The sequence below is a fragment of the Salvelinus fontinalis genome, chromosome 42, assembly GCF_029448725.1.
Source record: "Salvelinus fontinalis isolate EN_2023a chromosome 42, ASM2944872v1, whole genome shotgun sequence".
In the NCBI taxonomy this organism is placed as follows: Eukaryota; Metazoa; Chordata; class Actinopteri; order Salmoniformes; family Salmonidae; genus Salvelinus; species Salvelinus fontinalis.
In genome coordinates, this window is record NC_074706.1 from 20,602,807 (window position 1) to 20,622,840 (window position 20,034).

The following is a 20,034-nucleotide window of genomic DNA, read 5'->3' on the forward strand; positions in this document are numbered from 1 at the left end:
CTTACATTTCTCCTCCCATCTTCAGGTCACTCTGCTTACACTTTCTTCCATTCTTCTTTAACAAATCATCTCCCTTTTTCCCGCCATTTCTAACCGACTCAAGCTCACCATCTTCCTTCCTCTCTCAGACCTCCTCTGCCTCTCTTTTTCCCCTCCATTCCTCCTCCGTATTCCAAGTATACGTCTCCTGATAACACTGCATCTGACATACATCTTGTTCTAGCTTTCTCAAGGGATGCCATTTAACCGGTTGTCACAATCTCCGTGCACTCAACATTGCATCCCACTTATAATGTAGCTGCTTCGTCTTGATGTTATTCTTTATCAAAATCTACCGCAACAGTTTTCAATTTCAAACAAGCGCGTTCTTCCAACCACCATCCCCGTCTCTGCAAAATCTCTCCCCAAAATGTTACGTCCGTTGGTCACGGCCTCCGCTATTCATGTATTCCTCTTATCTAGCTCTGTGTTTCCACCTACTGTTTGAGTGCGAGCTCATTACACATCGTTTGCAAAGCAAGTGAAATAAACAATAAAAAGTGAACAGTAAATATTACAATCAGACAAGTTCCTAAATAATAAGACATTTAAAATGTCATATGTCTATATACAGTGTTGTAACGATGTTTAACTAGTTAAAATAAAAAAAGGGGAAAATAAACAAATGTGGGTTGTATTTACAATGGTGTTTGTTCTTCACTGGTTGCCCTTTTCTTTTGGCAACAGGTCACAAATATTGCTGCTGTGATTGCACACTGGTATTTCACCCAATATATATGGGAGTTTATAAAAATTGGATTTGGTTTTCAAAATCTTTGTGGGTCTGTGTAATCTGAGGGAAATATGTGTCTCAAATATGGTCATACATTTGGCAGAAGGTTAGGAAATGCAACTTAGTTTCCACCTCATGTTGTGGGCAGTGTGCACATAGCCTGTCTTCTCTTGAGAGCCAGGTCTGCCTATGGCGACCTTTCTCAATAGCAAGGCTATGCTCACTGAGTCTGTACATAGTCAAAGCTTTCCTTAATTTTGGGTCAGTCACAGTGGTCAGATATTCTGCCACTGTGTTCTCTCTGTTTCGGGCCAAATAGCATTCTAGTTTGCTCTGTTTTTTTGTTAATTCTTTCCAATGTGTCAAGTAATTATCTTTTTCTTGTCTCATGATTTAGTTGGGTCTAATTGTGTTGCTGTCCTGGGGCTCTGGTCTGTTTGTGAACAAAGCCCCAGGACCAGCTTTCTTTGGGGACTCTTCTCCAGCTTCATCTCTCTGTAGGTGATGGCTTTGTTATGGAAGATTTGGGAATCGCTTCCTTTTAAGTGGTTGTATAGTTTAACTGTTATTTTCTGGATTTTGATCATTAGCGGGTATCGGCCTGATTCTGCTCTGCATGCATTATTTGGTGTTTTATGTTGTACGCAGAGGATATTTTTGCAGAATTCTGCATGCAGAGTCTCAATTTGGTGTTTGTCCAATTTTGTGAATTCTTGGTTGGTGAGCAGACCCCAGACCTCACAACCATAAAGGCCAATGGGTTCTATAACTGATTCAAGTATTTGAATGGAAGCTTCATTAAATAGTACCCGCAAAACACCAGTCTCAACGTCAACAGTGAAGAGGCGACTCTAGGATGCTGGCCTTCTAGGCAGAGTTCCTCTGTCCAGTGTCTGTGTTATTTTGCCAGTGTCTGTGTTATTTTGCCCATCTTAATCTTTTATTTTTATTGGCCAGTCTGAGATATGGCTTTTTCTTTGCAACTCTGCCTAGAAGGCCAGCATCCCAGAGTCGCCTCTTCACTGTTGATGTTGAGACTGGTGTTCTGTGGGTACTATGTAATGAAGCTGCCAGTTGAGGACTTGTGAGGCATCTGTTTCTCAAACTAGACACTCTAATGTACTTGTCCTCTTGCTCAGTTGTGCACCGGGGCCTCCCACTCCTTTCTATTCTAGTTAGAGACAGTTTGTGCTGTTCTGTGAAGGGACTAGTACACAGCGTTGTACAAGATCTTCAGTTTCTTGGCAATTTCTCGCATGGAATAGCCTTCATTTCTCAGAACAAGAATAGACTGACGAGTTTCAGAAGAAAGTTATTTGTTTCTGGCCACTTTGAGCCTGTAATCGAACTCACAAATGCTGATGCTCCAGATACTAAACTAGTCTAAAGGCCCGTTTTATTGCTTCTTTAATCAGAACAACAGTTTTCAGCTGTGCTACCATAATTGCAAAAGGGTTTTCTAATGATCAATTAGCCTTTTAAAATAATCAAGTTGGATTAGCTAACACAACATGCCATTGGAACACAGGAGTGACGGTTGCTGATAATGGGCCTCTGTACGCTTATGTAGATATTCCATAAAAAAATCTGCCGTTTCCAGCTACAATAGTACAACATTAACAATGTCTACACTGTATTTCTGATCAATTTGATTTATTTTAAATGGACAAAAAAGTAGCTTTTCTTTCAAAAACAAGGACATTTCTAAGTGACCCCAAACTTTTGAATGGAAGTGTACATCACCACCTACTGTACTGGAGTGTGAGCTAGAGGTCTTCACAGATCCACCTCTACCTGAATACCAGATCCGGGACCAAGCGGGTCCGGATCATGAATTCGAAATGTCACAGGTCTGGGTCGGATCTGATTGTCAAGGGTCTGGGGTATGTGTAATTTTTAGCTGACTTGTCCGGAAGGGCCGTACATACCTGAACGCGACTGCTGCAGTAGAGAATTTTTATAATTTATGCTGCTGCTCTTGCTTTTCACGAGAGTGGAGCGTGGCACATTTAGCTTGTTGTTGTTGGCCAATCATAAGTCATCAAAGCTACAATAGGCTACAGTCATAGAGCCTGTCTGGCAAAAGTTAAAAGATATCTAATCAATGGAAGATGGAATTAAAATTATGGAATTAAAAGTTAAAGAAGAAGGATAGGCTACAACGACCAAGAGCCAACAGGTAGGTTGCTACTTAATATTCTGAATGGAGTTATTTGTAACTGTAGGATGAGAAAGCACTCACTGGAGCCTCAATTCGCCTAGCTAGCTAGCTTAACTAGCTTCTCCCAGTTTGATGCAGTCAAGACAGGTACTACGTAATCATATTTGAGGATAAATAACCTAGCTATAATGCCACATTCAAAACAACTAGGAACTTGGAAATCAGAGACTTACGACTTGTGTGTTCAAGACAACTGGGAACTCTGAAAGAAAACTTGCTCCGACTGAGTTTTCCAACTCGAACTCGGGCATCTTTCAAGAGCTCCAACTTTCTGACCTGAAGACCACTGACATCATGACTTGACCTCGTATTTTTCTGAGTTCCCAGTTGTCTTGCACCATTAGCGCAAGTCGGCTTGGTTGCCATCTCTCCCTCCCTGCTCACAGTACTCTCCCCTCTGTCTAGAGCGGCACCTCTCTCTCCCTCCTCTCACACTTTATCAGTCGGTTAATAAAGTAACATAAAAATAAATACAAATCTGCTACTTCCCTCACTCAGATTGGGCCGGGTCAGGATCCGACCAGTTCCGAATGGGTTTAGTTGTCCTTGGGTCCGTTTGGAACGGGTTTTAAAAAATGTATTATTTAAAAAATGAATGTATAGATATGGATCCAGGTGGGAAAGCCCCAGGTCAATTTTGGGACGGCTCCAACTCAAGTGTTAGTGTAACAGTTCAGCTTCCGTCCCTCTCCTCGCCCCTACCTGGGCTCGAACCAGGGACCCTCTGCACACATCGACAACAGCCACCCTCGAAGCATCGTTACCCATCGCTCCACAAAAGCCACGGCCCCTGCAGAGCAAGGGGAACAAGTACTTCAAGGCCTCAGAGCGAGTGACGTCACCGATTGAAACGCTATTAGCGCGCACTACCACTAACTAGCTAGCCATTTCACATCGGTTACATTAGGCTCCCTACCAGACTGGGCACACATTGGATGAATCAACGTGGTTTCCACTAATTTCAATGGAATTACTTTGAACCGACATGAGGGACGCTACTATATTCTCTTATTAAAGTGCGACTGCCTTTAACGGATCCTTTTGAAAAACGGCCTGTGGCATCGATATAAATCACTAACAGTTATTCTAGTGTCAAAATTGACTACAAAGTGTAAATAGGATAATTTTGGTGACAAAGTCAGTCTTGACAAACAGAGTTTGGAACATCAATGAGTCACAAGGGGTGAGCTGCCCAGCAGCTCCGACTTTGTTAATATAATACAACACCCTGCGCTTTTTTTACTTGAGAAATTTTGCACCAAACACCTTAGTTATATGTAAAATTGCGCAACCAAAACATCCTCGGTAAAAACGTCAAAATATATCACAGATTTATTGAGTTATCTTAGATTATTTTGGGGGATTCTGAGGAAGTGAAATAGGCTTCGGTGTCTACAGTGTCTCATGGGGGACAAACGTTAACAAAATGCAGAATCGGTCAATAAACACATTTCTAAAACTAGAAAAATTTGATTTCAATGAGCAACAGAAAAACACTTGCAAATCGGCGTTTTGAGTCGCTTTTAAACTAAACATATATTTATAATAAAAGAAACTACAAACCTCACTGCTCCCACCCCCTCACCCAAAATATCCACCCAATCCCCATCCAACCTCTATGACACTATCAAATTATATTCCTTTCTATGTCAGAAATTCACTAAATAATACATGTTCAACCGTTTCCTCTACCATTCACACATTCCAGTACCATGTTTCCCTATCAATTTAAAAGAACAATACAATCCTGTATGCCCTAATCTCATCCTACACAACATAACTTCCTCCCTTCTGTTCCCATTGCATGATACTATCTCCTGTACAGAAAAGGCAGGGCTTTGCTTATGCCATGCTTGCTTTTCTTCACTTTGCGTTGCTCTACCTTGCATGCTACCTCAGTGACGCCCCATTTACTTTGTGATTTATTTCATTACGGCGTACGTCATCTTCACAGAGTCTTGCACCGCTACTGAACAGACAGATGTAGTGTTAGTAACGCAAGATGGAGAAGAACCTGTCTCTCGTCAGTGATCGCATTTATTTTGTGAGATTGTAAATATGACATTTTGTTTCAGGTGATAATAAAACATTTTTGTTTAGTTATTTTTCCTCAACTTCTTAGGGTAGCCTGTGCTCTCAAATCCTGACGGCCAGCCAGTCTAGAAGATGGAAAACTCAAATTTCAAAGACTGACCAGGCCAATACAGGAGTCCCATCTCCCAAACAACTGGAAAGACGGATGAAGGCTACAACTGACAAATGTATGCATTCACTACTGTAAGTCGTTGTGGGCCGGGTTTCCCGACAGCGATGGAACTTGGGCTTCTGAGTTTAACGACGCATCTTTCCTGCAATGGCTGAAGATGTAACATGCGTTTCCCAAAACACCAGGCAGAGAACGTTCACTAAGAGCGTCGTTGAGGCATGTGTCGATACTGATAGGATCAAAAGAAAGGCAGCCCTGCTCTCAGATCAGCGTTCTCCATTCAAATCTTATCTTATTATAATTATTCCACAAAAAGCAACTTGAAATATCACCAAGGGCTGCAAATATTGAGGGGGCTTATTCTAATGCTTACCCTTAATTATTTATTCCTGCACTGTTGGAGATAGAAACAGAAGCACTTCGCTGCACCTGGGATAACATCTGAAAAATGTGTACACAACCAATAAAATGTTATTTTATTTGATCCTATAATAATGCACTGTAATCAAGATTTGGCACCTTGCCTGTTAGGCTACACATGAAATATATAGAGGCAAAAATGACAGACAGTGTCTTGACATTTATTTAAATATCATTGAAATACACAGTGCCTTCAAACTATTCACACCCCTTGACTTTTCCACATTTTGTTGTGTTACAGCCTGTATTTAAAATGGATTCAATTGAGATTTGTCGCTGGCCTACACACAATATCCCATAATGTCAAAGTGGAATTATGTTCTTAAATGTTTACAGATTAATACAAAATGAAAAGCTGAAATGTCTTGAGTCAATAAGTATTCAACCAATTTGTTATATGGCAAGCCAAAATAAGTTCAGGTGTAAAAACTTTCATAATCAGTTTCATGGATGACGATCCCACGCATACAGATAAATGTAAGGTCCCCTCAGTCGAGCATTGAATTTCAAACACAGATTCAACCACAAAGACCAGGGTGGTTTTCCAATGCCACACAAAGAAGGGCACCTATTGGTAGATGGGTAAACAAAAGCAGACATTGAATATCCCTTTGAGCATGGTTAAGTTATTAATTACACTTTGGATGGTGTATCAATACACCCAGTCACTTTGAAGATACAGGCTCCCTTCCAACTCAGAGAGGAAGGAAACCGCTCAAGGATTTCACCATGGTGGGGCCTATGGTGACTTTAACAAGTTAGAGTTTAATGGCTGTGATAGAAGAACTGAGGATGGATCAATAACATTGTAGTTACTCCACACTACTAACCTAATTGACAGAGTGAAAAGAACAAAGCCTGAACAGAATAACAATATTCCAAAACATGCATCCTGTTTCCAACAAGGTACTTGTTACTGCAAAAGAAAATTGGGAAAGCAATTAACTTTGTGTCCCCAATACAGCGTGTTGTGTTTGGGGAAAATCTAATACATTACGAGTACCACTCTCCATATTTTAAAGCATAGTGGTGCTGCAACATGTTATGGGTATACTTGTAACCATTAAGAACTGGGGAGTTTTTCAGGATAAAAATGGAATGGAGCTAAGCACATGTAACAGTATAACTTTAGTACGTCCCCTCGCCCCGACCTCGGGCACGAACCAGGGACCCTCTGCACACATCAACAGCAGTCACCCACGAAGCGTCGTTACCCATCGCTCCACAAATGCCGCGGCCCTTGCAGGGCAAGGGGCAACACTACTTCTAGGTTTCAGAGCAAGTGACGTAACTGATTGAAACGCTAGTAGCGCGTACCCGCTAACTAGCTAGCCATTTCACATCCGTTACACTCACCCCCCTTTCAACCTCCTCCTTTTCCGCTGCAACCAGTGATCCGGGTCAACAGCATCAATGTAACAGTTTAACTTTAAACCATCCCCATGCCCCGACATGGGCGCGAACCAGGGACCCTCTGCACACTTCAACAACGGTCGCCCACGAAGCATCGTTACCCATCGCTCCACAAAGGCCGCGGCTCTTGCAGAGCAAGGGGCAACACTACTTCTAGGTTTCAGAGCAAGTGATGTAACTGATTGAAACGCTAGTAGCGCGTACCCGCTAACTAGCTAGCCATTTCACATCCTTTACACACAGAAAAAAATCCTAGAAAACCTGGTTCCATCTGCTGGTTGTCTGAATTCACCTTTCAGCAGGACAATAACCTAAAACACATGGCCAAATTAACACTGGAGTTGCTTACCAAGAAGACAGTGAATGTTCCTGAGTGGCCGAGTTACAGTTTTGACTTAAATCTACTTGACAATATATGGCAAGACCTGAAAATGGTTGTATAGCAATGATCAGCAACCAATTAGACTGAGCCTGAAATTTTTTGAAAATAATCCAGGTGTGGAATTGATAATGAATAGCTTCTTGTTGGGATGCGTTTGTTGAGTAAGGATGCATATGTGGGAAACCCATTTGAGGTGTCAAATGGTGAAGTATGCGCTTGGAAAAGTGGAGTCTAACAGAGTGACCAGGAGTGGTCTTATTTTGATTCATTGTATTTCTGAAGAGCAGAGGAAGATTGCAGTGGGCTTCAAAATAATCCAGACAACAGAAGTTTTGAACTTCGGAGTAGAGCACCCGTTAAAGGAGTCATCTCAGGGGTGACGATGGATGTTCAGGTTGAATACCTGAAGAGAATTCCTGGTGTGGTTGGTTCCTGGCGTCTGGCCCGCTGGGTGAATGGGGGTAAAAAAAGTCTGTCGGCCTTGTGAATTAAAAAAATATATAATTTGATAAAGAGCAATTACCTATTCATGTAAAGCTTGGTTATGTGAGACACCCTGTAAGAACTTTCGTCTCTAAATCCCTGCAATGTAAGAATTGTAAAGAATTTGTCCAAGTTTCAAGTGTGTGCAGACGAACAGAGTATAGTGAAGAACGGTGTGTAGAAGGACGACGTTGATGCAATTGTGGTGGGGATTATGATCCTGAGTTCCTGGAGTGCCCTGTAAGGGTGGAGATTGAGGTGGCAAAAGTTAGAGCGGTCAATATAATCTTCTATGCGGAGGCGATCAAAATAATTGAGAAAACAAATGATGCCAGTGACGATGGTAGTGGATACACCACAGCCTGTAGTAAATATTTGCTGCCAGACCAATGATACCCTGTGTTAAAAATGTGGATTTTGTTGCGTTCTTTGCCACAGTTAAACTGTACCGCGCAATTCTCAAAGAATTAGAATAAATTAGACATTATTGTGGCTGCAACAGAAACGTTTTTGGGTCATAAGGATTTTTAATTGAAAGACTTGCAAGGGGTACTGGCGCCGGAAGACCCACCCTCCCAGGTTCAACATGAGCCCGTGTAGGGATCAGCTCTGTTTAATTTATTTATAGTTAACAGAAAAACTTTTTTTTTTTCATTTAAGTTTTTGGGGAATCCTATTTCCATCCCGCGTAGGTGGCAGGATGCACATTAAATTGTGTGATCGCCAATATACCATAGAATATATAGTAGACCTAGGCTATAATAAGGCCAGTTTAATATGTAACTTACTGAGGTGTTGTAGATGGAATAAAGTCGTTCTATACATACCTACTCTATTCTTGCTAACACATTGTTCTTAATAAACAAATCTGCTCTCAGCTTGAAAGATACTGATCACAATACTGATGTGTAATGTAATAAACAGTACCGTAATTCAAAGAACAGCGCGCATTGCTTTTCATTTAACCACACCCTTTGAGCTATGACGCCAACCCAAAATATTTTATTTTCAGTGCGTAACCGGAAGTGGACGTTTACCAAGAACAATTTACACGTTAGCATTGTTGTTATTTAGACGTTTATTAACACATCGGAACTCAAAATATGACTCATTTAACGGCACAACATCACATACTTACTTCAGGTAGTCTTTAATTCACGTTGGAGACAGGACTTGGTTGATAGACGTTATCTAAGTAACGTTAGCTAACAATGTTTTTTCACACTCAAATAGCCTCCATCATGGAGGTACTAGCGAATGCAGCCGTGGCAGAGATCTGTAAACTCGTAGACGACGACTATGCAGTGTTTCGTTTGGAAATTTCTCAAAGCCAGAAAGAAAACAGGACATTGCGTAGGAAACTACAGCTATTGGAACTGAAGGTGGTACGGGAGCGCGCAGAGAGGACAATTAGAGAGCGCGTCCGCGCCAGTCGTCCCTGTAGTGTCAAGATCCTCGACCAATACAACGGAATGGCAAGAGGTACATTTTGCAGAAGGCGGAGACTGTGGGGTCAGTCGGCCAGTTCCTTTCTGTGCATGTGTTCAGATTTGTTACCCAGAATTGGGATTTGGTCAGTTTTTGGATAGTATGCACTACAGGGCCAATCCTAGCTTTTTGGTGGCCCTCCTCTTTGTTGATTATTCTGCCCCCCCCCCCCCCCCAAAAAAAACATACTGTGAAAAAGTAGATTTTCAGCCCGCGCTTGATATTCTAAGTATTGATTCAGGTTGGGCCGGCCCAGGTTTATGGTTTGCGCAACATTGTAACCTATGTTTGAGACCAATGTGTGACAGTGGCTGTGTGAGAAGCGTGCCTGTATCTCTCTCAGAACTAGAATGTGATTAACTTTCTATGATCTTCCTTCCTCTTCTGATAGAAATGAGTCTGCAACTCTTATCTCTCCAGCGTTGCACTGCATCATTTATTTTCTTATAGAAGCATAGTCGTGCGACGGGTTCTGGAGGAGCTGCAGCACCCCTGATATATTGAAATACATTCCAAAGTTACTGCTGTCTGTTTAGAAAAAAATGAAATAATTCAGAATAGCTTACTACACAAATGTAGTCACAGAGGACCAATAGCTAATTTTAAAGAACAGCCTAGCTGTGGAGTGTAGCATAATAACAAGGCGGGAACGCACGGCAAATATGTCAGTGAACAAACAGCACGCAGACAAAACAGGCCTTTAGCAATATTTTAAATACAATCACGGGAAAACAGGTTTGAAAAGCAAATGGCTCCTGCTGAAAATAGAAGAATCTGTATGCTGTAGGCTACCAAAATGTTTGATCAACTTTCAAATATTGTTTTACAAAGTAAAACGAGAGAAAGGCTTTTGGCACGAGCGCATCGGCCATCACCAGCGAGTGAGCTCCGCATCATTGGGTCAGTCATTGAAACTGAAAGCATTTTAGGACTAATTTCCTCCTCATATTGTAGCCTACAATATCCGTCTCCACACACCTAGGCTATTGATGGATTCAAGATAAGGTCGTTTTTATTCATCTCAGATTCTCAGTTAGTCCGTGTCAAAGTAGCCTGTCATTTAAAATAATTTGTGCGGTATTAAAAAAATATTCTGCCAATGTCTCCAGTCATGTAAAATTATGTAGAATTGCCTGAAATCCGTTTTATAAAAGGCCACTTATCTGACATTTTGTGCAGAAATTCTTCGTTTGCGCAAACCCACAGTTTCATCAGCTGTCCGGGTGGCTGGTCTCAGACAATCTCGCAGGTGAAGTAGACTGATGTGGAGATCCTGGGATGGCGTGGTTTCCGCATTGTCTGTGGTTGTGAGGCCGGTTAGACGTGGATGGATTATCTTGGCAAAGGAGAAATACTCATTAAACAAATGTGTACACAATTTGAGAGAAGCTTTTTGTGTGTACGGAACATTTCTGGTATCTTTTTTATTTCAGCTCATAAAACATGGGACCAACACTTTTCATGTTGCGTTTTATATTTTTGTTCAGTGTAGATAGTCAGTCAGGTGGCTAGCTGCCGGCAGAGACTGCTATTGCAGTAATGTTGAAGGGCTCTGTCTAGTATTACTTAAAATTAAGCAGCTAGAAGGATGAAGTAAGAAGCTAATGTTAAACGGAGCCTACTTTAGCAGGAGCAAAAAATAGGCTACAAAGTTCTCATAACTTTACTTTACAGGGTAGGCTACTGAGACAGCAGGAGGAAGCAGAGGAGCTCTGACGAAGGCCAAGAGGCTGACCCATAAGCTTAAATAAAAAAGTGATGCTAGCAAGAGCAGTGTGCAGGTTTCTTATTCTTAAAGAAAAACGTGACCCCAATTTCGTGATATCTAATTGGTAGTTACGGTCTTGTCTCATCTCTGCAATTCCCTACGGACTCAGGAGAGGCAAAGGTCGAGAGCAATGCGTCCTCCGAAACACGACCCTGCCAAGCCGCACTGCTCCTTGACACAATGCCCGCACCAATCTGTCGGAGGAAACACCGTCCAACTGACGACCAAAGTTAGCCTGCAGGCGCCCGGCCCGCCACAAGGAGTTGCTAGAGCACGATGAGACAGATCTATTCGAGAATTGAATGGTCATTTCTCTACCATAAGCCGCCTCCAACATCGTTTTAGAGAAATCCCAGCCTGCCAAACCCTCCCCTAACCCGGATGACGCTGGGCCAATTGTGGGATGCCCCATGGATCTCCTGGTCACAGCCGGCTGTGACACAGCCTGGGATCAAACCCGACACTGTATGGGCGCATTAGCACTGTGATGCAGTGCCTTAAACTGCTACACCACTCGGGAGGCCTTGTTTTTAACTTATCTAATTGTTACCATGCACCTGCAACAAGATAGCTCTGATGTGCAAGTGTATTTTTGAATGTTGAAAGTAAAACACAAGTCACCTCCTTCTCCCGGACCCTTCTGGGAGGGAGAGGAGCTCACAGATGCACCTTGGGAGGATGAGGAGATGATGACTGGTGGGTTGATGGAGTGGCAACCCATGCAGCGTCTCATCCATCCCCGCATACCACTTCCAGGATGCGGCTATGGCCTCCCTCTCCCTCGGTGCTGAGTCCGGTGGGGGCAGCTTTCAACTCCTTAAAAATATGGAAAGGGATAGCTTTCAGCATCAAAGTAGGGGTATTCGAACACAGCCAGTGTCAATAGTGTACAATATAGCGTTGAGCATTGACAGTACCTAACTTTAGCCACCTCTTTTCCCCCAATCACTCTCTCAGGTGAAGGACATCTCACTGGAGGCCACATGATCTCTGTGAAGCCAGCAGGACACAATACATGGAGAGATGACCAACCAATCACTGTTGATGAGGGAAGTGGATCTTCAACCCAGCATGTTATTGTGATAGAGGTTAGTGTCATAATGTAACATAAAAATGTACAGTACATCAATTGTGGCCCATTTATTTCAGAAAGGCTTCCCTCAATTATTAATTTGCTTACATGTACATCCTTATTTATCTGCCATAGGGGAGCTTGTGAAACTTCCCTATGACATTGTTATCCAATGCTACTCTTGTATCGGTAATAACCTCCTCTCTTCATGTGTCAGTCTGCAGATGCAGAGGCTTCTGGAGGATCGTCTCTGGTCAAACAGGACAGGACTGAAGGAGAGGACCCACGAGACATCCAGACTAGAGCAGCGGCTGGCGTGACGCCCCCTGTAGCCACGGAGGACCTCGCCACCACGCCCCATCCAAGGACCCGACGCAGCATCACGGAGGTCAGTGGAATGCTGGACGCTGTCCTCAAGTCAGAGGCAGACACCGAGACTTTAACTGTAACACACAGGCTCTTACACACCGGATCTGACCACAGATCAGACCCAGAGAGACTGGGGCTGAGGCGACTAAGCTGTCCTCCTGCTCCCGGCTCAGAGTATTTACTTTACGGTAACCCGATCCCGAGGACGGTTCATTCCCATCGGGACTCAGGTTACGCATTAGAAACGGGAAATGATCCGTCTTGTTCCTACACAACAGAGATGGACCCTGACAACGTGCCCTTGGGTTTAGAAACACAGACTGATCTGTCTAGAGGGAACTGGAACCGGTACAGTAGTAGTGTATACTCTGAAGGGTGCCTAGATAAGACAGGGGAGGGTATAGTGGTAGATGAGGTGAAAGTGGAGGGTGACGCTCCTCTGACATGGAATGTAGACGATACTAATTTAGGAGAAGGACACTCACAGAGCAGAGATTTGTTAGATTACAGGGAAAGCTTAGAGACAAATCCAAGCATCGAGACCCACTCCCCTTTACATGCGCTCAGGGATCGTGACCCAGTGTCCAAGTCGATGGACCATTCCGATTCACACATTCTTTTTGATCAGGTTTTGAACTCAAATGACCAAGGGGCCAAGGTTTTGGGAGGGGGAGCAACAACAGGCAGTAGTAAAGAGAAACGGTTCCTCTGCATGTTCTGTAACAAAGGCTTCAGCTGCCTCCAGAAGGTGGAGATCCACCAAAGGGTCCACACAGGGGTGAAACCCTTCAGCTGTACCCAGTGTCACATGCGTTTCACCGAGGCTGGCAAACTGAAGAGGCACCAGAGGGTCCACACAGGGGAGAAACCCTTCAGCTGTACCCAGTGTCAGATGCGCTTCGCCCAGGCTGGGCACCTGAAGAGGCACCAGAGGGTCCACACAGGGGAGAAACCCTACAGCTGCCCCCAGTGTCAGATGTGCTTCGCCCAGGCTAGCAACCTGAAGATGCACCTGAAGGTCCACACGGGAGAGCGGCCGTACGCCTGTACGCACTGCGGGAAGAAGTTCTCAGAGAGGAGCTACCTCAGGATACACCAGCAGAAAAACCATTCCACTCTATAACATAGAAAGTAACCATTCCACTTGATCGCTTCTGACGTGTAGATCAAATGCTGCATTAAAGTCAAAGATGAATTTTCATTGTTGTCAGCAGAAAATATCTGCAGATGCATTTGGAATAACGAGTAATACAGAGGGGTTGGGTTAAATGCGGAAGACACATTTCAGTTGAAGGCATTCAGTTGTACAACTGACTAGGTATTCCCCTTTCCCTAATAGATTTCAGTGTTGAATATTCCTGGGTTGAATAATGCATCCAGGCATTGTGTGATCTACAAGCCTTAAAAGTCTGTTGTATATTGTGTTTGTACTGTGTAAGCGATATGTTTATAAATGCCTATTTCATTACTTCCAACTACTTAATGAGAAAATGAATGCAGTTTTATCAAGTTCATACAGATTTTTTGTTGACATGCATGTGTGGTTTTTATATGGAGTATTTAACACTTAAATACATAACCATATACAGTTTGAAAATGAGCAAACATGTATGGGTTTTGACTGAGGGAAATGCAGTAAATTAAGATGACTCGATGTTTATGATCACTATGTTTGATGTACAGTTACAAGATGACATGTTGTCATTAGAGGTCGACCGATGATGATTTTTCCATGCCGATACCGATAATTGGGGGACCAAAAAAGCAGATACTGATTAATCGGCCGATTTAATAAAAACATTTTTTACTTTATTTGTATTAATGACAATTACAACAATACTGAATGAACACTTATTTTAACTTAATATAATACATCGATAAAAATCTATTTAGCCTCAAATAAATAATGAAACATGTTCAATTTGGTTTAGATAATGCAAAAGCAAAGTGTTGGAGAAGAAAGTAAAAGTGCAATATGTGCCATGTAAAAAAGCTAACGTTTAAGTTTCTTGCTCAGAACATGAGAACATATGAAAGCTGGTGGTTCCTTTTAACATGAGATTTCAATTTTCCAAGTTAAGAGGTTTTAGGTTGTAGTTAATATAGTATTTATAGGACTATTTCTCTCTATACCATTTGTATTTCATATACTTTTGACTATTGGATGTTCTTATAGGCACTTTAGTATTGCCAGTGTAACAGTATAGCTTCCGACAACAGCCACACTCAAACAGCGTTACCCATGCAGAGCAAGGGGAACAACTACTCCAAGTCTCAGAGCGAGTGACGTTTGAAACGCTATTAGCGCGCACCCCGCTAACTAGCTAGCCATTTCACATCGGTTACACCAGCCTAATCTCGGGAGTTGATAGGCTTGAAGTCATAAACAGCGCAATGTTTGAAGCACAGCGAAGAGCTGCTGGCAAAACGCGTGAAAGTGCTGTTTGAATGAATGCTTACGAGCCTGCTGCTGCCTACCATCGCTCAGTCAGACTGCTCTATCAAATCAGACTTAATTATAACATAATAACACACAGAAATACGAGCCTTAGGTCATTAATATGGTGGAGTCCGGAAACTATCATTTCGAAAACGTTTATTTTTATTGCATATACCCTGACTCTGCGTGCAATAAACGCAAGAGAAGTGACACACTTTCACCTGGTTAATATTGCCTGCTAACCTGGATTTCTTTTAGCTAAATATGCAGGTTTAAAAATATTTACTTCTGTGTATTGATTTTAAGAAAGGCATTGATATTTATGGTTAGGTACACGTTGGAGCAATGACAGTCTTTTTCCGCGAATGCGCACTGCATCGATTATATGCAACGCAGGACAAGATAAACTAGTAATATCAACCATGTGTAGTTAACTAGTGATTATGATTGATTGATTTGCTTTTTTTAAGATAAGTTTAATGCTAGTTAGCAACTTACCTTGGTTTCTTACTGCATTCGCGTAACAGGCAGGCTCCTCGTGGAGTGCAATGAGAGGCAGGTGGTTAGAGCGTTGGACTAGGTTGCAAGATTGAATCCCCGTTCTGACAAGGTAAAACTCTGTCGTTCTGCCCCTGAACAAGGTAGTTAATCCACCGTTCCTAGGCCGTCATTGAAAATAAGAATGTGTTCTTAACTGACTTGCCTAGTTAAATAAAGGTGTAAAAAAAATATATAAAAAAAAAATATATATATATTTTTTTTTAAATCGGCATCCAAAAATACCGATTTTCGATAATGAAAACGGCCTTAATTAATCGGCCATTCCGATTAATCGGTCGACCTCTAGTAGTCATACCCTGGGTTCTTCTGAACATACTGAGCCTTTGTTTGTTTATTGTGAAGAAAACTCACAGCTGAACATGCACCTGAATGCACTCATGACTCCTTTCTATGCACACCAAAATTACGATCTGTTTCTCTGAATTACCTTGTGAAAGCCTAACATTGTAAGATCGTATTGCAATAGAACAAGCTTTCAGATTATGCCCACTTTACCCAGATTACGATTTATAATGGACTGTTTTTGGATTGCGTAAACGACAGTAATTTGGTGATGGCGGGGATGCAGGGTTGTGTTCCGAACAGAACAACTACGTGTGTTTGCTCTAGTTCCTCAACGGCACAGCTATGTTTTACATTGTAGAATAATAGTGGAGGCATCAAAACTATGAAATAACACATATGGAATCATGTAACTAAAAAAGTATTAAACAAATCAAAATACATTTTATATTTGAGGTTCTTCAAAGTAGCCACCCTTTGCCTTGATGACAGCTTTGCAATCATTTTTTTACCTTAAGTAACTTTCTATCTTATGTAACCATACCAAACCAACGTAACATATCATACTAATTTGAGTGACCTGGATTTACTTTAACTCTGTTATGTCTGGTCTATGAGGCCAGTCTGGAGATTGATACCATTTAAAAGCTTACAAACATGGTTATCAAACTATTTTTTAATTTGTTTTAAAAAAGTTATGAAAATTGTAATTTTCTTAATCTTTAATGTCAATTATCTAAAATGCGTATAAACCATTTTTTTCCTTCATATTCGCATTTGCTGCTTGGACTCTTTTACATCATCTGTGTAGTGTTTTGTCCACCATCGGTTGAATAAAGGGTGAGTGTCATGTCAATCATATAAATAGAAGATAGATGTGGTAGTTGCTGCAGCAGAGAAATATTAGGGTGTGAGAGATTTTAGTGCAGAAGACCTACAGGGAGTTTTGAGAGAAGGGGCCAAAGTAGTGGAATGGGGTGGTGGGTATTTGGGGATAGTGTATAGGTGCAGGGTTAGATCATGGTGTAATATTCCCCCCTTTTTGTGACCAATGTGCAAACTGCACTCCATCCTATGAAAAACAGCAATACGCAACACAGCATCTAGTCTGCCGGAAATTCACAAAGAAAAAGAATAAACAGAAAAGACAGTACACGATTACCAAAGATTATGGATATACTGACAAGATACATGTCTCTCTGCCCTAACAACGAGAGTAGTTGTTCACAAAGCGGCACGGCAGGCTGTCTACCTCCCGCCTATACTTTCTTTGAATTGGTGGATACATCTCATTATTGTAATTAGGGATGCACGATATATCGGTAAGCATACCGGCCTCTATTAGCTAAAAATGCCAAAATCAGCATCGGCCCGATGTCTAGTTTAAAGCCGAAGTGCAAAACCGATGTCAAAGCTGACGTACATACTTATATACCGTAGGTAGATGACGTAATGACGGCACAGAAAATATAGCGCTACACGCGCAACAGAGCATTCCTAACCTAGCCCACAATGTCTGCTGTGTGGATCGAGCAGTCACTAAGATGAGCAGACATTTGAAAGAGTAAGAACATTTCAGCGAGACAACTCAAAGGCGAAATCCAATAACGCTAAGATAATGGAATTCATTGCCCTTGACAATCAACCGTTCTCTGTCGTGGATGATGTTGACTTTCGCCGACTGGTCGAGCACGGGGACACAATACCAAGTAGGCGCTATTTTTCAGATGTTGCCCTACCGGAGTTACACTATATTGTTGAAACTCACATCCATGAGCTACTTGCACTGCTATTAGCTTCACGACTGACATTTGGACCAGCGATGTCAGCCGCATTATGAGTCTGACAGCACACTGGGTCGAAGAGGATTTTGTACTGAGGAAAGCCGTATTGTATGCTCAAGAATGTGCTGGTTCTCATACCGCTGCTGCCATTTCAATGGCATTTGAGAACATGAACACTCCTAGCTCCATTCGAACAACTGACTTGCGAAATAAGCTCAACTACGTCTGCAGCATACGTGATACCCTGTCATGGCATTGAAACACCTGCTCAACAAAAAGGCCAAGACAGATCGTCGGGTTAACTTGGAAAAGTACTCTACTAGAGGCTGTGAACAAGAGATTCAGTGGCACTCTCTCTGAGCCTCTACTGTGTCACCACCATGCTTGATGATAGGTACAAGGACCGCTACTTCGATGCAGACAAGAAATAGGGTTTACGTGAAATGTTAGACACTGCTGGACAATATTGAAACGGACACAGTGACAGTGTGCGCTGAGGAAGAGAGGCCGCGGACAGACAGAGCTGAAACAGCTTGACATGCATGATGAAATCTGAATCTGAGACTGAACAAATGAACAAGGAAACAGCACACCAAGTAAGTGAAAGAAATTGGTTTTGATTATGTTTTACTGGTAATGGGGACATATATAAATGCCAACAAAATAACTATTTGGTCAGTGTGTGTGTGTGTGTGTCAACTATTTAACAGTACTAGAATGCATAAAAGGCAGCTAAAATGTTTAATATCGGTTATCGGTATTGTTTTTTGGGGGGCAAGGAAAATATCGGATATCTGTATTGGCCAAAAATATCATATCAGTGCATCCCTAATTGTAATCTTTTAAAAAATATTAAATTAGGGTTGTATTCAATGGAGAGAGATGCTATGCTACTAGCCTCATTCCATGAATATGCATAGCCATCTCGGGACAACTCTAATATCGACGTATACTCTGATTCGGTGAGTGAGTTTATAAGGAAGTGTAGGAGATGTGACTATTAAAATCTACCCTAACCACTGTGACTATTAAAATCTACCCTAACCAGAAACCGTGGATAGAACTAAAAGAGAGTACCACTGCATTTAACCAGGGAAAGGCAACTGGGAATTTGGCAGAATATAAACAGCGTAGTCATTCCCTCCGCAAGGAAATCAAACAAGCAAAATGTCAGTATAGAGACAAAGTAGAGTCAATTCAACGACTCAAACACGAGATGTATGTGTCAGGGTCTACAGATTTATTTAACCTTTATTTACCTAGGCTAGTCAGTTAAGAACAAATTCTTATTTACAATGACGGCCTAGGAACAGTGGGTTAACTGCCTTGTTCAGGGGCAGAACGACAGATTCTTACCTTGTCAGCTCAGGGATTCGATCTAGCAACCTTTAGGTAACTGGCACAACACTTTAACCACTAGGTTACCTGCCGCACCAATCACAGACTACAAAAGGAAAACCAGCCACGTCTTGCTTCCAGACAAACTTAACACCTTCTTTGGCCACTTTGAGGATAATACAGTGCCACCGACGTGGCCCGCTACCAAGGACTGTGAGTTCTCCTTCTCCGTGGCCGACGTGAGTAAGACATTTAAACGTGTTAACCCTCGCAAGGCTGCCGGCCCAGACGGCATCCCTAGCTGCGTCCTCAGAGCATGCGCAGACCAACTGGCTGGTGTGTTTACAGACATTTTCATTCTCTCCCTATCCCTGTCTGCTGTCCCCACATGCTTCAAGATGGCCACTATTGCTCCTGTACCCAAGAATGCAAAGGTAACTGAACTAAATTACTATTGCCCTGTAGCACTCACTTCTGTCATCATGAAGTGCTTTGAGAGACTAGTTAAGGATTATATCACCTCTACCTTACCTGACACCCTAGACCCATTTCAATTTGCTTACTGCCCCAATAGGCCCACAGACGATGCAATTGCCATTACACTGCCCTATCCCATCTGGACAAGAGGAATACCTATGTAAGAATGCTGTTTATTGACTACAGCTCAGCATTCAACACCATAGTACCCTCCAAGTTCATCATTAAGCTTGAGGCCCTGGGTCTCAACCCCTCCCTGTGCAATTGGGTCCTGATGGGCCACCCCCAGGTGGTGAAGGTAGGAAACAACATCTCCATTTTGCTGATCCTCAACACTGGGGCCCCACAAGGGTGTGTGCTCAGCCCCCTCCTGTACTCCCTGTTCACCCATGACTACGTGGTCATGCACGCCTCCAACTCAATCATCAAGTTTGCAGATGACACAACAGTAGTAGGTTTGATTACCAACGACGAGACAGCCTACAGGGGGAGGTGAGGGCTATTGGAGTGTGGTGTCAGGAAAACAACCTCACTTAACGTCAACAAAACGATGATCGT

The 20,034-nt window shown here is 42.4% G+C and overlaps 1 protein-coding gene and 1 long non-coding RNA gene across 4 annotated transcripts; one reads left to right on the forward strand and one right to left on the reverse strand.

Annotated features, from left to right (window-relative positions):
- Positions 1-5,759: 5,759 nt before the first annotated feature.
- Positions 5,760-9,125, reverse strand: LOC129840995 (uncharacterized). Its single transcript, XR_008757265.1, has 2 exons — positions 9,036-9,125; positions 5,760-8,135 (listed from the first exon to the last, which is right to left on the reverse strand). It is a non-coding gene; the product is annotated as an uncharacterized LOC129840995 (long non-coding RNA).
- On the forward strand, positions 9,109-16,645 carry LOC129840989 (zinc finger protein 16-like). 3 transcript variants are annotated; one of them, XR_008757264.1, is made up of 4 exons: positions 9,109-9,409; positions 12,111-12,241; positions 12,443-15,644; positions 15,698-16,645. XR_008757264.1 is itself a non-coding variant. In XM_055909071.1 (3 exons), exons 1-3 carry the CDS (start codon positions 9,109-9,111, stop codon positions 13,715-13,717), a joined length of 1,707 nt encoding a protein of 568 aa, XP_055765046.1. In that variant the 3' UTR covers positions 13,718-16,645. The 3 variants fall into 3 exon arrangements, 2 of the variants coding, with proteins under 2 accessions (XP_055765046.1, XP_055765047.1); XM_055909071.1 differs by having other exon boundaries at positions 12,443-16,645; XM_055909072.1 differs by having other exon boundaries at positions 9,109-9,379; positions 12,443-16,645.
- Positions 16,646-20,034: the final 3,389 nt, after the last annotated feature.

Bases quoted from the DNA above. Each gene is read 5' to 3' on its own strand.
- LOC129840989 (XM_055909071.1), top strand. From the start codon at position 9,109: ATGTTTTTTCACACTCAAATAGCCTCCATCATGGAGGTACTAGCGAAT. The intron at 9,410-12,110 runs GTCAGTCGGCCA...TCACTCTCTCAG, and splicing joins CAGAAGGCGGAGACTGTGGG to GTGAAGGACATCTCACTGGA. The intron at 12,242-12,442 runs GTTAGTGTCATA...TTCATGTGTCAG, and splicing joins AGCATGTTATTGTGATAGAG to TCTGCAGATGCAGAGGCTTC.